Source organism: Lissotriton vulgaris, unplaced genomic scaffold (assembly GCF_964263255.1).
Source record: "Lissotriton vulgaris unplaced genomic scaffold, aLisVul1.2 SCAFFOLD_2982, whole genome shotgun sequence".
Classification (NCBI taxonomy): Eukaryota; Metazoa; Chordata; class Amphibia; order Caudata; family Salamandridae; genus Lissotriton; species Lissotriton vulgaris.
Window position 1 is genome coordinate 186,305 of NW_028253358.1, and position 17,710 is coordinate 204,014.

At 45.1% G+C, this 17,710-nt stretch overlaps 1 protein-coding gene across 1 annotated transcript in view; it reads right to left on the minus strand.

Moving 5' to 3' along the window:
* Positions 1-17,710, minus strand: part of LOC147661033 (mediator of RNA polymerase II transcription subunit 13-like) — a gene marked incomplete at its 5' end in the record, with an annotated part of 150,415 nt that overhangs the window by 86,089 nt on the left and 46,616 nt on the right. Inside the window, 2 exons of the mRNA XM_086951380.1 lie at positions 12,425-12,636; positions 13,631-13,718. Coding sequence (XP_086807506.1) covers positions 12,425-12,636; positions 13,631-13,718 — 300 coding nt within the window. The remainder of the gene's footprint in view (positions 1-12,424; positions 12,637-13,630; positions 13,719-17,710) is intronic.

Genomic DNA, 17,710 nt, shown 5'->3' on the forward strand with positions numbered 1-17,710 from the left:
GTCAAGAGAGGGGCCCATAATCGGGCTTCTGATTTATAAATGTCCACTGGGACACCATCAGGTCCAGGGGCTTTACCCCCTGAACTCGCTGCTATTGCCCCCTCTATCTCCGCTAATTCGAAGTTGATGTTCAGAGGAAATGTACGATGAGTTATTGGTTATGTCGCCAACTATAGCGACATCCGGGCCCCCAACAGGGGATCCTTCTCATAAAGACCAGTGAAGTGTTTAACCCAGGTGACTGCTATTTCAATACAGTCAGTTTTGCCAACGGTGAAATAAGGGGCATTAACCGCCTTCCAGAAACGTACATTATCTTTTTTCTGGGAGGCTTCTTGTAAGGTTTCCCAGGCCTCCTGCTTTATGTCCTTTTTTCTTCTTTTTACCGCTGCATTCTATGTACTTCGGGCATTTCTGATTTCTATGGTACATTTAGGTATTCTATTAAGGGCTTTTTTTAGGGCGGAGTGGGCTTTACTGCATTTGGAGTCAAACCATCCCTCAGTTTTATCTTTGTCTTTTCTGTTTATGCCCTACCAGAGAATTATTAATCTCATCACAAATTTTTGTAAAAGCCAAAATGATGGCATCCGGCTTACTGGTTTCGGTGAGACAGGTCGTGAAATCTTCCTGTCTACTTTCTATAAATTTTTGAAGAAAATGGCAGGTTTGATTTTGTTCCATTTAATTGTATAGCCGTTTCTTTTTGCTAAATTTACTTTGTGGGCATACAAATTATTTACCACTCCATGGCGATTATTTTTAGATTTCATAGGCAAAAGGGAGAAACTAATTGGGTAATGATCACCGATTGCCATTACACCAGTTTTAAAATCAAATTGTATGCAAAACTACTCGAAGCCAGGACATAATCGATTAGGGAATTGCATCCCCTACCATTATATGTGTGATTAAAACTGACCTGAGGAACATACAATTCGTTCCCACATCCTAGATCCAATTCAGACAAAGTTATTTACAAAGTTCCCTAAAGGTGTGTGAATAAAGTGGGTAAAAGGTTCACCTTTAACATTCACCAAACCACATATGTCAGTATTGATATTTGGGCACAACAAACAGTTGAAATCCCCCAGCCATAATATACTATTACCAGTTGGACAGCCCCTGTTTGAATTCAACATAGCTTGAAGGAGGCCCTCAAAGACACTGGGCATTTCGCACTTAGGTATGTTATTGTAAAAATGTATAACATTGAAAGTCTTGAACCCATCGCAATTGAGCTCCAGCATCTGAAAAAACTTTGAGTCCACAGCAATATTTTTTACCCTAACTTTAGATGTATTAGAAATGTAACAACATAAGCCCCACTTATTTCTCCCCCTTACTGATGGCTCGGCGGGGATATGAAAAGAGCGATATCCGTTTATGTGCACAGCCTCCCTCTCCCAAGTCTCCTCAAAACAAATTACGGAAAAAGCCGTAACAAAGCTCATAAATGTGGGGTCATTTAACTTGTTTGAAAGTCACGCAATATTCCAGGAGAGAACTGTTAAGGGATGCCCCCTCACCTCAACCTCTATGGCCGCGGGACGCAAAGGTACCTTGTAAGCCCCTTCTTGCTCTAGAAGATGTGTAGGTTGAGGTGTTTGGGGTTTAGGTGGGGATACATCCGGTATGGCCTCTATAGTAATAGGTTTTACATTTAATCTAGCCGGGTGGTCATCAAAGTTGTTATAATTTTTCTGCTTCTGGAGAGGAGGGTATTTCTCCATATCCCTCACCCCCTCTACGCGCTGGGTTATGGTTGGAGATTCATTCAGTTAATCAACCATTTCTAGCGGGGTGAACCTATTATGTAGGGGTAGGAAGTTCTCAAAAGTTTGATAGCTCCGACTATAGCCTCCCATCCTTCCACTACTCTGTCCCATGGATGACCATACTGCTGGGGCATCCGGATAAGTGGGGGGGAGGAAAAAAGAAGGATAAGGGTCTAACTTCTATCATCTGTCCTTGAGTGAGGTTGTAATTGTGCTGATTCCAGGAACAAATGTACTCCACCGTACGGAGGTCTCTAAAGTTGACCAAAATGCAGTCCCCTGTTATCGTTTTGGAAGTATGTCCCACCCAGGGTAGCCTGCGCACCATCATAATCTCACTTCGCATGTGAAGAGGTAAAGGTCTATTTAAATTGAGCCAATGCGCAACTTTATTTTTTAAACACGCGAAGGACTCATGGCTTGGGTTTTTTAGTTCTGGTACGCCCAAAAAAAACTACCACGTACGGGCTCAATTGAGGGGGAAGATTTACAGGGTGCGCCTGCCTAGCCTTTACAGCAGTATATTCCCCTTCAGCATCTTTCACTGGTATCACAGATGGCATGGGATCCTTGCCCATTAAATTTGGTGTGGGTTGTGACACGGGTGGACCACTCATAACACGGGAATTCGCAACACTAGGAGTGGCTTGCACCACCCTCTGAGTTTGTAATTGAGTGGGTTGTACATCTAAAGGACCTGCAACTTTGTTTGTATTAGTTGTGTTTTTAGGTTTCCCGCTTGCCTTGATGCCCTTTATCTCCAACTCTAACTTAGCAAGCTGTTTTTCAACCCCCAAAAGTCTCGTCTCCAGAGGTGCCAGTAGGGATTTAAGTACGGACCCTAAGATATTTAGAAAGGAGTCCTCATCGGGTCCTACTGGTCCTTAAGTACACCGGGTGTTGGCTGTGTTAATTTCTGCACTAATCCCTGGAGTTTCTACCTGTCTCTGGGCAGGGTGAGCACCTTTCAGCTAGGGGGTATTGCGTGTTAGATTCAGTCTCTAAGGGGGCGGCAGTCATTAAGGTTATTATCCGAGCCCTTAGAGGGTTTGGATTTTTTTTACCACCTACCGCAGCGGGCGCTGGTTGTTTCTTTTTCGGGATCGCCCCTTCCTTTCTTCCCCGCAGCTGTCTGGTATTTCCAGCCTTTGAGGGGCTTTCCCCTACTACCTCAATTACCTCATTTACTGCTTCATTGTCTATGTTTATGTTAGCCGGCAGTTGGGAGTTAGGGGCTGGCAGGGAGCAAAAAGAACCCTGCGAGCTGGGAGGACTATGCAGTAACACCTCGATATCGGTGTTATTAGTTCTATTGAGGGGTTCTGGTTCTCTAGCGTTAGCTATGTGACCCATAGAGGACCTTTTGGCCAGAGCCAGGTCCTGCGACACTCCTTTCCATCAATATTATCCCCTGGTCTATAACAGTTAGTTCTGGAGATGAAGTTGTCTGAAGTGCCCAATAGCAATGAACCCTCTGCCTTCTTTTTCTTTCTCTCCCTTGTGGACATTACTATAAGCTTTGTGAAAACTAAAGACCAAACAAAGGCACTTTCTCCCCGAGCAAAAATCCAATGAGAAACCACAGGTTAGAAGTGGGACTCAGTCCAGTCTCGCCCGGTAACGGGCCCGCCCTTGGCCCGGGCTTTGCCCGGCGCGCGCCCGTGCGCGGCAATGGGCGTGCTTATGTAGGAGTAGAGTAGATGGAGGCGGGAAGAGGGCCAGCTGCAGCGGATCACGGGCGGTACGGCAGTCTGGTCGCTGCAGGCAACACCACAGAGTCCAGCCCCAAGATCGGCGGGACACACAAAGAAATTCAGCCGTTCACCAATTCCGCTGTCAGGTAGAAAATAGGGAGTACATCCAAGAAGCACCCTCTCCGCCACCAGTCACGAGCGGCCCCCGCGAAGCGGGGGCCGCAAGAGGTTTTAACAGGCAGAGTATGGAGGCGGGAAGAGGGCCAGCTGCAGCGGATCACGTGCCGCACGGCAGTCTGGTCCTCGCAGTCCCGCTGCAGGCAACACCACAGAGTCCAGCCCCAAGATCGGCAGGACACACAAAGAAATTCAGCCGTTCACCAATTCCACTGGTCAGGTAGAAAATACGGAGTACATTGAAGAAGCACCCTCTCCGCCACCAGTCACGAGCGGCACCATTACCTTGCCCATTGTCATTCTGTATGGGGCTGATGATTGCCACATACAGAATGACAATGGGCCGTCTGGAGTGTTACTGCATGGGGTGGGCCTGCATCGGTCTAGGGCAGCACATTTTGGAAGAAATGTGAAAACACGCAAATGCTGCTACAGAATCCAGTTCATTCAAAGAAGCTGGTGAAACCAGTTGAAAAGAAGGGGCCCGGGCTAGAGTTCTTTCAGGCTCATCATTTTAGAAACGTGCAGTTTCAATATTATATTCAAGGTAGCCATGGTTGCTGCATTCTTATTTTATGCATCTAACAACCACTGACAAAGCCAATACGTCTGGCTTGTTGTAGGTGTAACGGTACTTGTTATTTATCTGGATACAATGACAGAAGAGGCAAAATACCAGTCCGGTGGTATAAGCGCTGGGATGCTCCCGAGTGGCCATGCGCTATAGAAGAGCCTTTTAATAATAATAAAAGTGGTAAACTATGCTCAAAACAGATTTTTAGCTTAGGTGTTTTAAGCCCCGCCCCTAATTACATCGAACACCCCCCTTTTTCATCCCGCTTAAAGCCAACAATACCATGTCACAGTCACCTCACATCCTGGCACTGTGCATCATGCATGACTTCCATTTTTTCAGATTGCCTATGTGAAAGGACATAGTGAACCCTCCTCACCCCACCCCTTGCTTTAGGATCTACAGCAAGGGTGACATTTTTGATGGGTCTCTTCTGTCTAGAACTCTGCAGACGAAGGCTCAGCTCCTAATTAATATGAAAAGGTTGGCGAGTGAGTAAGTGAAGGGATGGATGAATGACTGGATGGATGGATGGATTGGTGAATGGCTGATTGAAAAGGTGAATAGATGGATAATGGGCAAAATGATGGATGGATGAGTGAAAGGGTGGATGATCGGTGAGTGAATGAGTCGATGGATGAGTGAAACGATGGATGAGTGATCGGGTCAATGAATGGATTTATGAGTGGATGAGTAGAAGAATGGGTGGATGGATGGATGGAAGGATGGCTAAGTTAACGGGTCAATGGAGAGAGAAAGGGGGGATGGGTGGATGACTGAAAAGGTGAATGGGTGAAAGGATGAGTGACTGGATGGATGAGTGAGTGAAAGATAACTGGATGGGTGAAAGAGTAAATGGATGGAAGAGTGGATGGATAGGGTGAAAGAGTGGATGGATGAGCGAAAATGTGGATGGATGAGCGAAAATGTGGATGGATGAGCGAAAATGTGGATGGACGAGTGAAATGATCGCAGGAAGGATACACAATGGATATGTTTGCAAATGAATGATTATACTTCGATATAAATGTGATTACTTATATACCATTGCGCAACCTCCTTTGATGTGTCTGTGAAACCTACCTTTCATCCCAAAGATTCGGCCTGAATTTTGACCCCCTGTCCTGAATTTTTGTCCTGAATTTTTACACTCACCGTCCTGAATTGCACCCATGACAGTTGGTCACCCTAAGCACAAGTGGAAAATGAGTATCCCAAAATTAGAGAACTGACTCTCCGGGGAGGAGGGTGGGTGCATATGAATCTATGAAAGATACCAATACTGGATAACTGAAGTTAAAGGTAAGTAACTTGTTTTCTTATCCAGTATTGGGGTATCTTTCATAAACTTCACATACCTGAATCAGAGCAGCAAGCAGTATGCCAGGTAAAAGTCTGTTGCGGATGGTGGGAGACTTATAATGATACACTCCCATAAACATTATATTTACCAACCAACAATTGCGAAGTAAGTACATTGCTAATGATAAAGCATGACTAGATTCCAAAGAGTAGTCATATAATATTAATCAGGAAGAGTAACATCACACATAACAAGTAGGCAATCTGTAATACGTTTACATCTTTACAGATATATTGAAAAGCCTAGTTTTACCATAAAATGAAGGAAACACTGGTTACCTGAAGCTGTTCTTATGGAAACAGATGACGCATGACCGCTTGACCAACTGCCGCATCTTCTTGACTTGCCGATTGCAGGCAGTAATGTCTTGTAAACGTGTGGACATTCTTCCATGTCGCAGCACGGCAAATATTTTCTAACGTCACTCCTGCAAACAATGCTGTAGACGCCGCTACAGTTCTTGTAGCGTGAGACCTGACATGTCTTTGTAACGGCCTATTGGATTTGACATGACAACAATTGATTGCGGAGGCTATCCGCCTGGAAATTGTGGCTTTAGTGACCGTTTTCCCCGGAGTAGCATGGCCATAAGCCACGAATAACTGATCTGATTTCCTGACGTTTCTTGTTCTTTTAAGATAAAACTTCAAACATCGCTTGATGTCCAAAGAATGCAGTGTCCTTTCCGCTGGAGTAGTAGGATTTGGGAAGAAGACGAAAAGTTTACCTGTCGGTGTAGTTTTGCAACTTGAAGATCTTTCTGGATTTACTATGCTGTGCATTATTCCGCGGTCTGGTGGTAGGGTCCAGAATCTTAGTTTGTTTTTTTCCGTAGCTCAGGTGGGCGTCAACGTCCCACCTTTTGGTGTATTTCCGGTGTCGTCGGCACACTTCCTGCGGAAGCTCCCACTCTTGGGCGCCATCTTCGGATTCTTTTTTCTCGTGTTCGTTCTGTTTCCGAAGGTATGGCAATGTTCAACATAAGTCATTCACCGCTTTAGCCTCTAAGGCTTCTTTTTCAAGTATTGTCTCTGTTTCAACCACCTTTACCTCTTCAGCCTCATCTTTCTGGCGGAGGTGGGTGGGTTTGCTAGTGAATCCAGAAAGATCTTTAAGCTGCAAAACGACACCGACAGGTAAGAAACTATTCATTTTGCAGCGTGAATCTTTCTGGATTCACCATGCTTTGCATAGACTTTGTAGTGGTTTCTCATGTTTGTGGCGGCTGGGTGAAAGAGGAGCGTTGGTTACTGAATATGTGTTGAAGCACCTTTTGTCAGACTTGTGCTTCCTTGTTCATCTGAATATCCACACAGTAGTGCTTCGTGAACGTGTGTACCGAAGCCCATGTTGCCGCCAGGCATAAGTCCTAAATGGGTGTTAATAGGGAAAGCTATTGGTGCTCCCTTTTTCCTGGTAGAGTGGGCACGCGTCCCCTCTTCTAGTTCCTGTCCTGCCTGTTCGTGGCAGAACTGTATTGTTTGGGCGATCCATCGCGCAATTGTTCCTTTAGTTACTGGTTTCCCCATGAAACTGTTAACGAAGGACACAAAGAACTGCTTTGTTTTCCTATGTTCCTTCGTTCTTTCAATGTAGTGCATGACTGCCCTTCTGGCGTCTAGGTTGTGCAGTGCCCTTTCAGCGCTTGGGGCTGGTTTCTGGAAGAAACTTGGTATTTGTATAGTCTGGTTCATGTGGAACCCAGACACCACCTTTGGCATGAAGTGTGGGTCCGTCCTCATCACCACCCTATCATTGTGTATCTGGATGTAGGGTTCTTGTAGCGTTAGCGCCTGTAGATCGCTCACTATCAGCCTTCTTCAGCCTGGATAGCTTGACTCCAGTGATCTGGAGAGCCTGGGACTCACGTCTGAGCATACCCAGCCCACTCAGGGTGAAAATTGCAAAATAAACAGTTGGACAGAATGCCGAACAATGTCTTACATTTACTGATAGCCAGAAACCGGTCCTTGGATGCTTGATTCCGGTCTAGGAAAGACATGGCTTGGTAGTTTGGGCTGGACTGTTCCCATGAGGCACAGGGTCAAGGCTGATTTGCATATAGCCATTGTCTGACCTAGGGTGGTGTGGAGTGCAAACAAACGATGGATTTAGGCCCAGATCTTTGTACTGGGGTGAATGTAAGACATTGTTCTGTATTCTGTCCATCAACTGTGTTTTTTGCAGTCTTCTGTAGTCTTTCCAATATCTTTTTGTCCAAAATGTGTATTTTTCTTCTTTTTCCAAAAATGTCTGGAGCCCTTTCGGGAACGATCCAGACCCAATGCGGAAAAAAGAATCTGAAGATGGAGCGCAAGAGTGGGAACTTCCGCAGGAAGCGTGCCGACTTCACTGGAAATACACCAAAAGGTGGGACGTCGACGCCCACCGGGGCTACGGAAAAAAAAAAATAAGAGAAAAGACTAAGATTCCGGACCCAACCTCCAGACCGCAGAATAATGCACAGCATAGTGAATCCAGAAAGATTCACGCTGCAAAACTCGTAATTTCACTGGCTCGTTTAAATGGAACTGAGAAGGCACTTTGGGTATAAAAGTTGGATTCATTCGTAGAGTGACATAATCCTGAGAGAAATGCAAGAAGGGTGCTTTTATAGTGAAAGCCTGAATTTCTCCTACTCTTCTGGCAGAGGTCAGAGCTAAAAGTAAGGCGACCTTCCATGTTAGATACTTGGGGTCGGCTTTGTGAATAGGTTCGAATGGGTGCTTCATCAGGTGCAAGAGGACCGTGTTGAGCTCCCATTCCGGTGGGGAAGGCTTAACCGGAGGATAAGCCCGGAAAAGACCTCTCATGAATTGTTTTATTAACAATGAAGAGCATAGTGAGGGAATGTTAGCTACATTCCTGAACCTGGATAGAGCCGCTAGATGGACCTTTATTGAAGAAAAAGAAAGACCGGAGCGAGCCAAATGTAAAAGGTAAGGAAGAATTTTTTCTGCAGGAGCTTCAATCGGGTGTAAAGTGTTTGAGATACACCAGGAGCAGAATTGCTTCCATTTAAGACGATAAGTCTTATATGTGCTTTGGGCACGTGCCCTTCTCAAGATGTCACTGCAATCATGAGGAATTTGGAGGTGCTGAAACTAAGTAGTAAGGAGCCATGCGTGTAATTTCAGAGATTGAGGGTCTGGGTGAAGTATCTGACCCTCGTTGTGTGATAGCAGTGTTGGAGCTGGGAGAAGTTTGATTGGAGGCTCCTGTGATAGCAACATGAGCTCCGGAAACCAATACTGGCGGGGCCACCTGGGAGAAATTAGGATGAGACAGCAGCTCTCCAGCTTCATTTTGCGCAACACTCTTGGAATCAATGGTTTGGAGGAAAGGCGTAAGCATGAATCCCTGACCATCGCATGGACAGGGCATTCCCTCTTGATTCTTGTTGAGGGTATCTGCTGGCGTAATACCGGCATTTCTTGTTTTGCTGTGTTGCTAATAAGTCCCATGTTGGCTTGCCCCATGCCTGGAACACACTGACCAATTGAGTGTTGTCCAGTTCCCACTCGTGGCAATCTGACAAGGATCTGCTGAGCTTGTCCGCTAGGGTATTGGGGAGGCCTCTGACGTGTTTTGCTTTGAGAGTTAGGTTGTGAAGCGTTAGCCATTCCCATAACTCCTGAGCTTCGTTTGATAGTGTAGCTGATCTTGACCCACCCTGCATGTTTACATAAAACATGCTGGTGGTATTGTCCATTCCGACCAGGACTGAAGAACCTGCGATTCTGGGAAGGAACGCTTGTAGGGATAGAAAGATGGCTCTCAATTCCAGACTGTTGATGTGCCATTGTCTGTATTTGAGACCATTTGCCCTGCACTTGTAAGTCTTGGAGATGACATCACCAACCCTCCATGGACGCATCTGTTGTCAGAATGAAGTCGGAGGAGTTTGCAGGAATGAGAGTCCTTGCTTCAGATTGCACAGTTGCACCCACCATTGAAGAGCATCTACCATGCGTGGGGTTACTTTGATGTCGTCGTCGAAGGAACCTGTAGCTTGCTCTCACTGAAGATGTAGCACTTCCCGCAGAGGCTACATTTTCAGACATGCTAGTGGGATGAGATTTATGGCCGAAGAACACATACCCAGAAGTGAAGCGAACAGAAAGTGACTTTCTTTTTGACACTTGTATGGCTAATTTCTGCACACAGAGTTTCCTTTCTTGAGACAAGAATGCTCTGCATTGCATTGTATCCAGACGAGCGCCCAGGAAAGGAATAATTCTTCTTGGAAGTAATTGGTATTTGCTCTTGCTCACAGTGAGACCCAGGGATGCAAAGAGATTGCGACACGTTATGTCATTCTGTACTCTGTATTTTGAGGGACTGTTGGTTAGCCAATCGTCCAAGTACGGGAAGACCTGGATTCCTGAATAACGCAATGCTACTGGAGCCAAATCCTTGGAGCCGATTTGAGGCCAAATGGGAGTACCTTGAACTGATAATGGTCGCCAGCCACAGTGAAACCGAGATAATTTCGATATTTTGGGTGAATTGGGATGTGAAAGTATGCGTCTTCCATGTCCAAAGAAGCCATAAAATCTCCCTCGTTCAGGCAGCTTAGAATCTCTGAAAGAGTGACCGTGCGAAAACCCTGCTTCTTGAGATATCTGTTGAGATTGCGCAGGTCCAAGATCGGTCGCCATTCCCCGGTTTTCTTTTTTATGAGGAAAAAACGGGAATAGAAGCCTGTCCACCTCGGATGAACTGGAACCTTTTCTATAGCGTTCTTGAGGAACATTGAATGAACCTCCTTGAACAGTAAGTGAAGACTAGGGGGAGGGGGTCCCCTGGGCGGAGTGGTTTGGTGACAAACTCTAGGGTGTGTCCATGTTGAACGAGGTCTAGTACCCATTGATCGGATGTAATCTGTTGCCACCTGGTGTGGAAAGCCAGATATTTTCGCGCCCACAGGGAGGGAAGGAAATAAGGGTGGCGCCCGGCTGATCTCACAGTTTTCAGTGAGCATCTCGCCTTTGATTGTTGGAGCGTTTTCGGCCTCCTTGGCGAGAGAAACTAGCCGTACCAGACTGGCGGTAGGAAGACTGATAATTCTGCCGGTATTGAGGCTGATATTGTCTGTTTTGTTGGTAATAGCTTCCTCTAGAGGAGTATCCACTTCCTCTAGCACCTCTAAAAGATCCCCGCTTGTACTGCAGGGAACCCAGGGATCTCGCAATATCAGTGTTCATTTTGATTGCCTGGAGGGCTTCGTCTATGTGTTTCCCAAAAAAAGATTCGCCATCATAGGCCATATCCACAATTTTTAGTTGGACCTCAGGCCGAAAGGTGGTAGCCTTTAGCCAGCCCTGACGCCTGAGAACTGCAGCCCCTGCCAGTTGTCTAAAATTTGTATTTGCAATAGCCAAAGCGCAGTCGATGGTTTCTGCAGCTGCACGCTCCCCTTCCATCAAGATCTTCCGAGCCTCCTGTCGTTTATCTTCTGGTATTAGATCAATCAGACCAGCCATGTCTCACCACATTTGGCGATCATAACGTCCTATGGTCGCCAAAGAATTTGCTGCCCTGATTGAGGCAGCAGCCATGGTGGAAAACTTTTAATCCGATAAGGTCCAAATGACGTCCCTCTTTATCTGGTGGCGTAGTGATGGGAGTGGCTGGGTTTTTTGATCTTTGTTGTGCGGCCTGCGAAATGACCGAATCTGGCCACTTCGATGACGAGGTTGTCGTTGACGGATCGCCGACGATGACTCTTTTCGCCACAAAGGAAATCCTAGTTGACAGGATAGGAGAGGTGATAGCTGTGGTAGAAATTGTCGCAGTCGACGAAGGGGCAGAAGACGTAACAGAGATGGTAGTCATATGAAAAGCTGAGGAGACAGAGCAGCTTTTACTCACAGTTTTATGCTCTTAAGATTACTTGAGAGCTGAAGCTTCAGAGAAAGAAGATGGAGATCTCTGCGAAGAGCCAGAAGTGGAGTGGGAGGATTTGACATGTTTTCTCCCCTCACTTGAAGAACTATCTTGTGATCTTGCTCTTTTACTGGAGGTCAAAGCTCTGTCATCATCCTCAGCAGAAGAACATTTGAGGCATAATAGGACTCTGGCCTCCCTATCCCTATGGTCTTAGAAGGGAAGGTGCGGCAGATCTTACAATTTGTTGCCTCATGCTTTGGATAGCGGCAAGAAATACAGTCCTTATGTTGATCATCAACATAGACTCTTTTCTTGTCGCATGTTCTGCAAGGTATAAATAAAGCCTTCTTGTCAGACATCTTGAAGTAGAGAAAAAACTTAGTAGAGACTCAGGGAGACTAGACTCCCTTCCACACGACGTGCGGTGAAAATCGGAGGAGAACTGGCTCTGCAGAGAGGGTTCTAGAGGGTGCTGTTAGCGGATTGGCTGGGACAAAGTTCCTGGTCCTTTTGGCATAAGGAGGTAAATGGCTACTGCAGTTTAGGCCTCAGGCCTTTCTCTTAGGCCTACTACAATAGTTTACTTTTGGCACTGCTTTTTTATATACCGTGGGACTCCCGCCTCGGCGAGGGGGAATGATTCAGGCATGTGAATCTATGAAAGATACCCCAAAACTGGATAACTAGAATATGTGTAGTGAGACTGATATTTCAAAAATCTTGAAAAAGCAATTAGAAAGTGTGGGCTATTGTGGAATTACAGCCTAGGTCAGAGTGCATAAACTCCAACAAACGACCCATACAGTATAGTTTATTTAGATCAGCATATTTTTCAATCTCCAGTCACTAGATTGTGGAATAATGCATACAATAGGAAAGTACTTTAGTTTCACGCTGTAAACCATTACTGAACACTCAGAAGAATTGTTAGGATTGGATACTTTACCTTTATTTCGTAGTGCTTTGGGCTACAAAAGCCCTCGTCTATCTCAATTTTAAAATGTGCTCCAATGCAGGATCCACTTCCATCTAACAGTGTTCCTCCTGGTGTAGTGTCCATACTACCGTATTCCTTGTTCGTATTCATGGGGGAATAGCCCATAATATGAGGTTCCAACGATGGAGGAGTAGGATACATCTTATGGAGATCTGCATTACCTGTTTTAAAATCAGAAGTGATTTTAGTGAACTTATCAGTTCAAATGTTTGCATGTAACCCTTTAAACAATCTCATTTTAATCTAAACAGCACTTTATAGAATTCTTTGACCATGCCTTGAAAAGTCCTTAATAGTTACCTCCTCTCTATATGATCCTCAATTTATTTGCAGCCTTTACCTCCCAGAGTCCTTCAACAATGTCTAACTTTTACTTCTTCAAAAAACCCAAACACAAATAGCGAATATAGTGTGATTGACAATAGTCCTATAATAGAAAGACTGCTAGGAAAAACCCTCAGCAAACAAGATTTATAATTGAATTGTACCGTTGAGGGCACAAAGTAAATCAATGCAGCAAACCATAACAGCTGCACCTTACTAAAATATTGCATTTAAGCATCAATAAATCAGCACAATAACTATTTCATCCCCACTGTTCCCTTTCACTCTAGAAATTCCCACCTCAATGACTAAACAGATAAATATAATTTAAGCCTCTTGTGCACAAGTGTTCATAGATCACTTGCATGTAAGAAAACAAAATTTTTCTGTAGGCTATTAAAACCCATCTCTCTAAGCAGTGCAACTATATCAACTAGTGTACAACCTTCAGAGCAACCTTTGCAGGATGTTTACACTGCCAATTCTAACAGAACGCATAAAGAAACTTTAGTAAGGACCTTTTAGCTTCAGATTTCCTTCAGGTCTTCATTTTTCCTGGCCTCGATTGTTTACACTCACCTTGCTAGCATCACATTATCATCAACTCAATAACATTACACCACCTACATTTAAAATATGTGTTCTCATGAACCTAATCGGCTCTATGTCTAGTATACCCTTACATACTGTGTTAATCAGGAAAATCAATTCCTGACAAAAAATATCAAAATCACATTACAATAAAGGGACTGATTAAGCAGTAGAGAATAATAATTAAAAGGAAATTTAATGACCCTAGTTTAAAAATAAAGGACGGGATAGCGCTCTTACTTATGCAGGACAATGGGTCCAGGTTGCCAGTTTTTGATTCCTTGCAGTTTGCTCGATCCTCAACATTCAATGCTTTCCTGTTTCCAGGCTGAAGTCAAAGAACAGACAGTCAAGTTAGTTGGCTTTTATCCCATTGATTTCTCTGAATATAACAAAATTCCAGTGAATATTTGTCCATCTGAAAGTGGAAGTGCAGCTCTAAAACTAGGTACCGTAACTCAATTCCTAAAATAAATGCATAAAATTGAGCCTGAATGGTAATGTAAATAAGCATTGACAAAGTCAAGAGGTATGGCTTGCATTTTAGTCAAATTTAAAAGAAATTTCTGCTTTAAACAGAAAACCGAAAAACAATTGCTTTCTGTACACAAAGCATCTAGGAGAAGAATAATGCGTGCTATACAGTGTGCTTATGACATGTAGGTTAGCCCCTTACGAATTGTGATGCAGGTACACCAAAAGAAGAAGAAATACACCAAGAAGATGTTAGAAAAAACGAGCAGCAAAGCAGTCCATTTTTCATCAACTGGATTGGTAACAATAGGCGATGCAGACACCTAGGCAGTATAGCCAGAAATAAAAAAAGTTATTAACTCGACCATGTAAACTATCAATTCTAGGGAGGGTTGGGAAACCATACTCCAGGTTACTTCCCCACCTATAAACACTAATTTCTAAACAATAATTGGTGTGTATGTCTCTTTGTCTGATCAGGATATATGAAATATCAACCTTATGAGATTAAAAAATACTTGTTTTAATTAGATTTAGCTAATCAAAATAGAACCAGAAATATCTGCGGAATTGGAAAGAAAAAACAAGAAGAGATGAAAAAAGAAAAAATGAAAAAATTAAGTAGAGTAACACAAATCGTTTAAAGAGTTGTTTGTGACTGCTCTGGTAGGAGCATTGTTTCTATCAGTTTGTGTACGTAACTGCATCTGCAGTTCACTTTTACTTTCCTTCTTAGCACTAAGCACACAGGCCTGCCTGGCTAGTGTAGAGGCCTAGACAGTAGCGCAGCACAGGCACCTAGGCTCCTTTTAAAATGTGTTATGTTTTCCCAATTCATGATTTTGGGTTGTTTGAATTTCCTTTATTTTTGCCACTATCACCTATCTGGAAGGGCGGCCTTCCAGACAGGTGCAAGCTGCTGTACCCCTGTTCGTGTTTGCTTTGGCCCTCCCTGAATTCTGCAACCTCCTGCCCACGTCATAGCCACGGCCCTCCAAAGGCAGGCTACTTATCCATGGCCAGTGCATAAATCCACTGGATTTATCTCTGGTGGGAGCATTGTTTCAACGGGTTTGGTTGCTAGTCTGCATCTACAGTTTTTTTTAAAATGTGTACTTTCTTTGTAAGCGCCATGCAGCACGAGCACCTCCACTCCTTTCAAAATTCCGATTAAGTTTTCCTCACTCATGTTTACTTTTGGGTTATTTTGATTTCCTTTAATCTGGCCAGTATCGCCTATCTGGAAGGGAAGCCTTCAAGGCAGGTACGGGGCTGTAGGGCTCCCATTTCTATTTTCTTTGGCCATTCTTGGTTTCTTCGACCTCCTGCCCACATCGTAGCCATACCTGAATGAATGAATTTCATCTTATAATGCGCTACTTAGCCCGAGGGGCGTCAAGGCGCCTAATCAAAGGAGAGATCCACATAACAAGCTTATTGATAGGCCTCAATAAAGCAAAATGTTTTTAAGGCTTTCCTAAAAAGAGGCAACGAAGGCTGCATCTTTATGTCTGAGGGGAGGGCATTCCACAGACGGGGGCCACGGTAGCAAAGGCCCTGCCTCCCCATCTAACTTTCTTGCTACGCGGGATGCAAAGAAGATTCTTGTTCGAAAACCGAAGGCTCCTACTTGGAGAGTAGGAGGTTAATAGAGATCCTAGGGCATCAGTTGGTCCTACCGCAAGTGCACCAAAATCCAAGCAGAGGATTTTGAACACAATTCTCTGCTGGATCGGGAGCCAATTGAGATTCTTCCTGGCTAAGGTAGCAGAGAAGGATCTAGGGGCATCCAACACAAATCTAGCCGCAGCATTCTGCACGCTCTGGAGGCGTTGAATAAGGCCCTTGTTGATGTCTGCATACAGAACGTTGCAGTAGTCTAAACGTGAAGACACCAACGCGACTACAGTCTGTTTACGTGCCTGAGGGGAGAGATAGTGAGCGATTCTCCTTAGAATCCTAATGACTCCCCAACAGGTGGCCACCGTTTGATTTACCTGCAGGTTCATAGCCAAGGAAGTATCGAAGATAACTCCAAGGTTCCTGGCAGAAAGCGAGGGTGTAGGACAGGCTCCCAATGATGGAGGCCACCACTCACTGGACCAGACATCTTTGTCCTTGCCAAAGATCAGCACCTCGGTTTTATCGCCATTCAGCTTCAGGGAGTTGCAGATCATCCATTCTGCAACTGTTTGCATGCACTCCCTGAAGCGGGACGCGGTGGTGCTGACCGAGTGGGTCAAGGACACCATAATCTGTGTATCATCTGCATATGATACAACCTCCATCCCCTGCGATTTAACTAACCTAGCAAGGGGGGGCCACATAGATATTGAACAGGGTCGGACTTAACACCGACCCTTGTGGGACCCCACATTGCACCGGTTTAGCAGGGGGGAGGAACTCTCCAAGCTTAACCCTCTGCTCCCTAAGTTCTAAGAAGGAAGACAGCAAGCTCAACGCTGGGCCCGGCAGCCCTACTTCCCTCAGACAAGTTGTTAAAGTCGAGGGGGACAGGGTATCAAATGCTGCTGTCAGATCTAAAAGGACTAACAGGGTGGTCTGTCCTTGGTCAAACTTAGTTCGGATATTGTTCATCACCACGGTAAGTGCAGATTCCGTGCTGTGTGATTTCCTGAACCCATGTTGTGATTGGTCCAGGTAGCAAGAGGAATCAAGAAAAGTGGTGAGATGAGCATTAAGGTGAGATTCCAGCATCTTAGCAGGGGCAGGGAGCAGGGAAATGGGCCTGAAGTTTTTAAGATTATCTGGGTCCAGGGTAGTTTTTTTTAAAAGGGGCTTAACAATGGCCTTTTTCCAGGCTACCGGAAAGGTGCCCTGAAGGATAGCACCCATCATTATCTCCAATAATGGTGGTAGTAATGTATCCTTACACTCCCTCAGAGTCTTTAAAGGGCAGGGGTCCAAAGGAGAGCCCGACTTTATTTTATTCAGCAAAGAGTCCAGGCCTTCAAGAGAGAGGAGGGGGGAAGACCGTAAGGGTCTTAACTGAGTCCCTAAACCAGGGTTCTGGGCTGTCTTTGGAAAGGCTAGGATCGTCGTCCAGAGTCTTTTTCTGTGCTTCTAACATCGTGTAGATATCCACTATTTTAGAGTGGAAGAAATCAGAGATCCTGTCGCAGAGATCTTGAGAAGCTACGACTGGATCCGGTTCCTGTAGAGTGCACAGAGTATCGACGATCTTGAAGAGCTCCCTGGGAGAGGTAAGGGACATCGTGCGTTTAGAGAAACTCCTGTTTTTCCTTAATGATCGCGGCCTTATATTCTCCCAGTAGCCGTTTATGGGAATCTCTGTCCGTAGGCTCCCAAGATTTCCGCCATTTCCTCTCCTGACTCCTGCACTTCTGTCTCAAGGGCTCTGAGAACCAGGGGGCCGAGGGTTTTGCCCTAGCAGAATAACAGAGCGAGGCTGGGGCTAATACATCAACAGCTCTCGCGATGGAGGTGTCAAATTCAAGTGCGGCAGCACCGGCGTCCCTGGAAGCCAGATCGGCCATAGTTCCTATTATAGGGGCAAGAGCCTCGTTGGTAATATTCCTAAGGCATCGCTTGGGGATTCTATTGGCGGAAGCTTGGAAAGTCAAGGGACCCAAAGGGTTGATCAGCTCCAAAGGCACAGCTAGATGGTCAGACCAGACTATAGGTACGGGGGGACCAGAGGATAACCTAGGGTCATTTGAGAACACCCCGTCCAGGATGTGTCCTGCCAGATGGGTGGGGCTGGACACCAACTGGGGGAAACCACATGCCGTAAGAGGGTCAAAAAAAGAGAGAGTGTCTTTAGAGCTCAAATCATCAAGATGGAAAATTAAATCTCCTAGAATA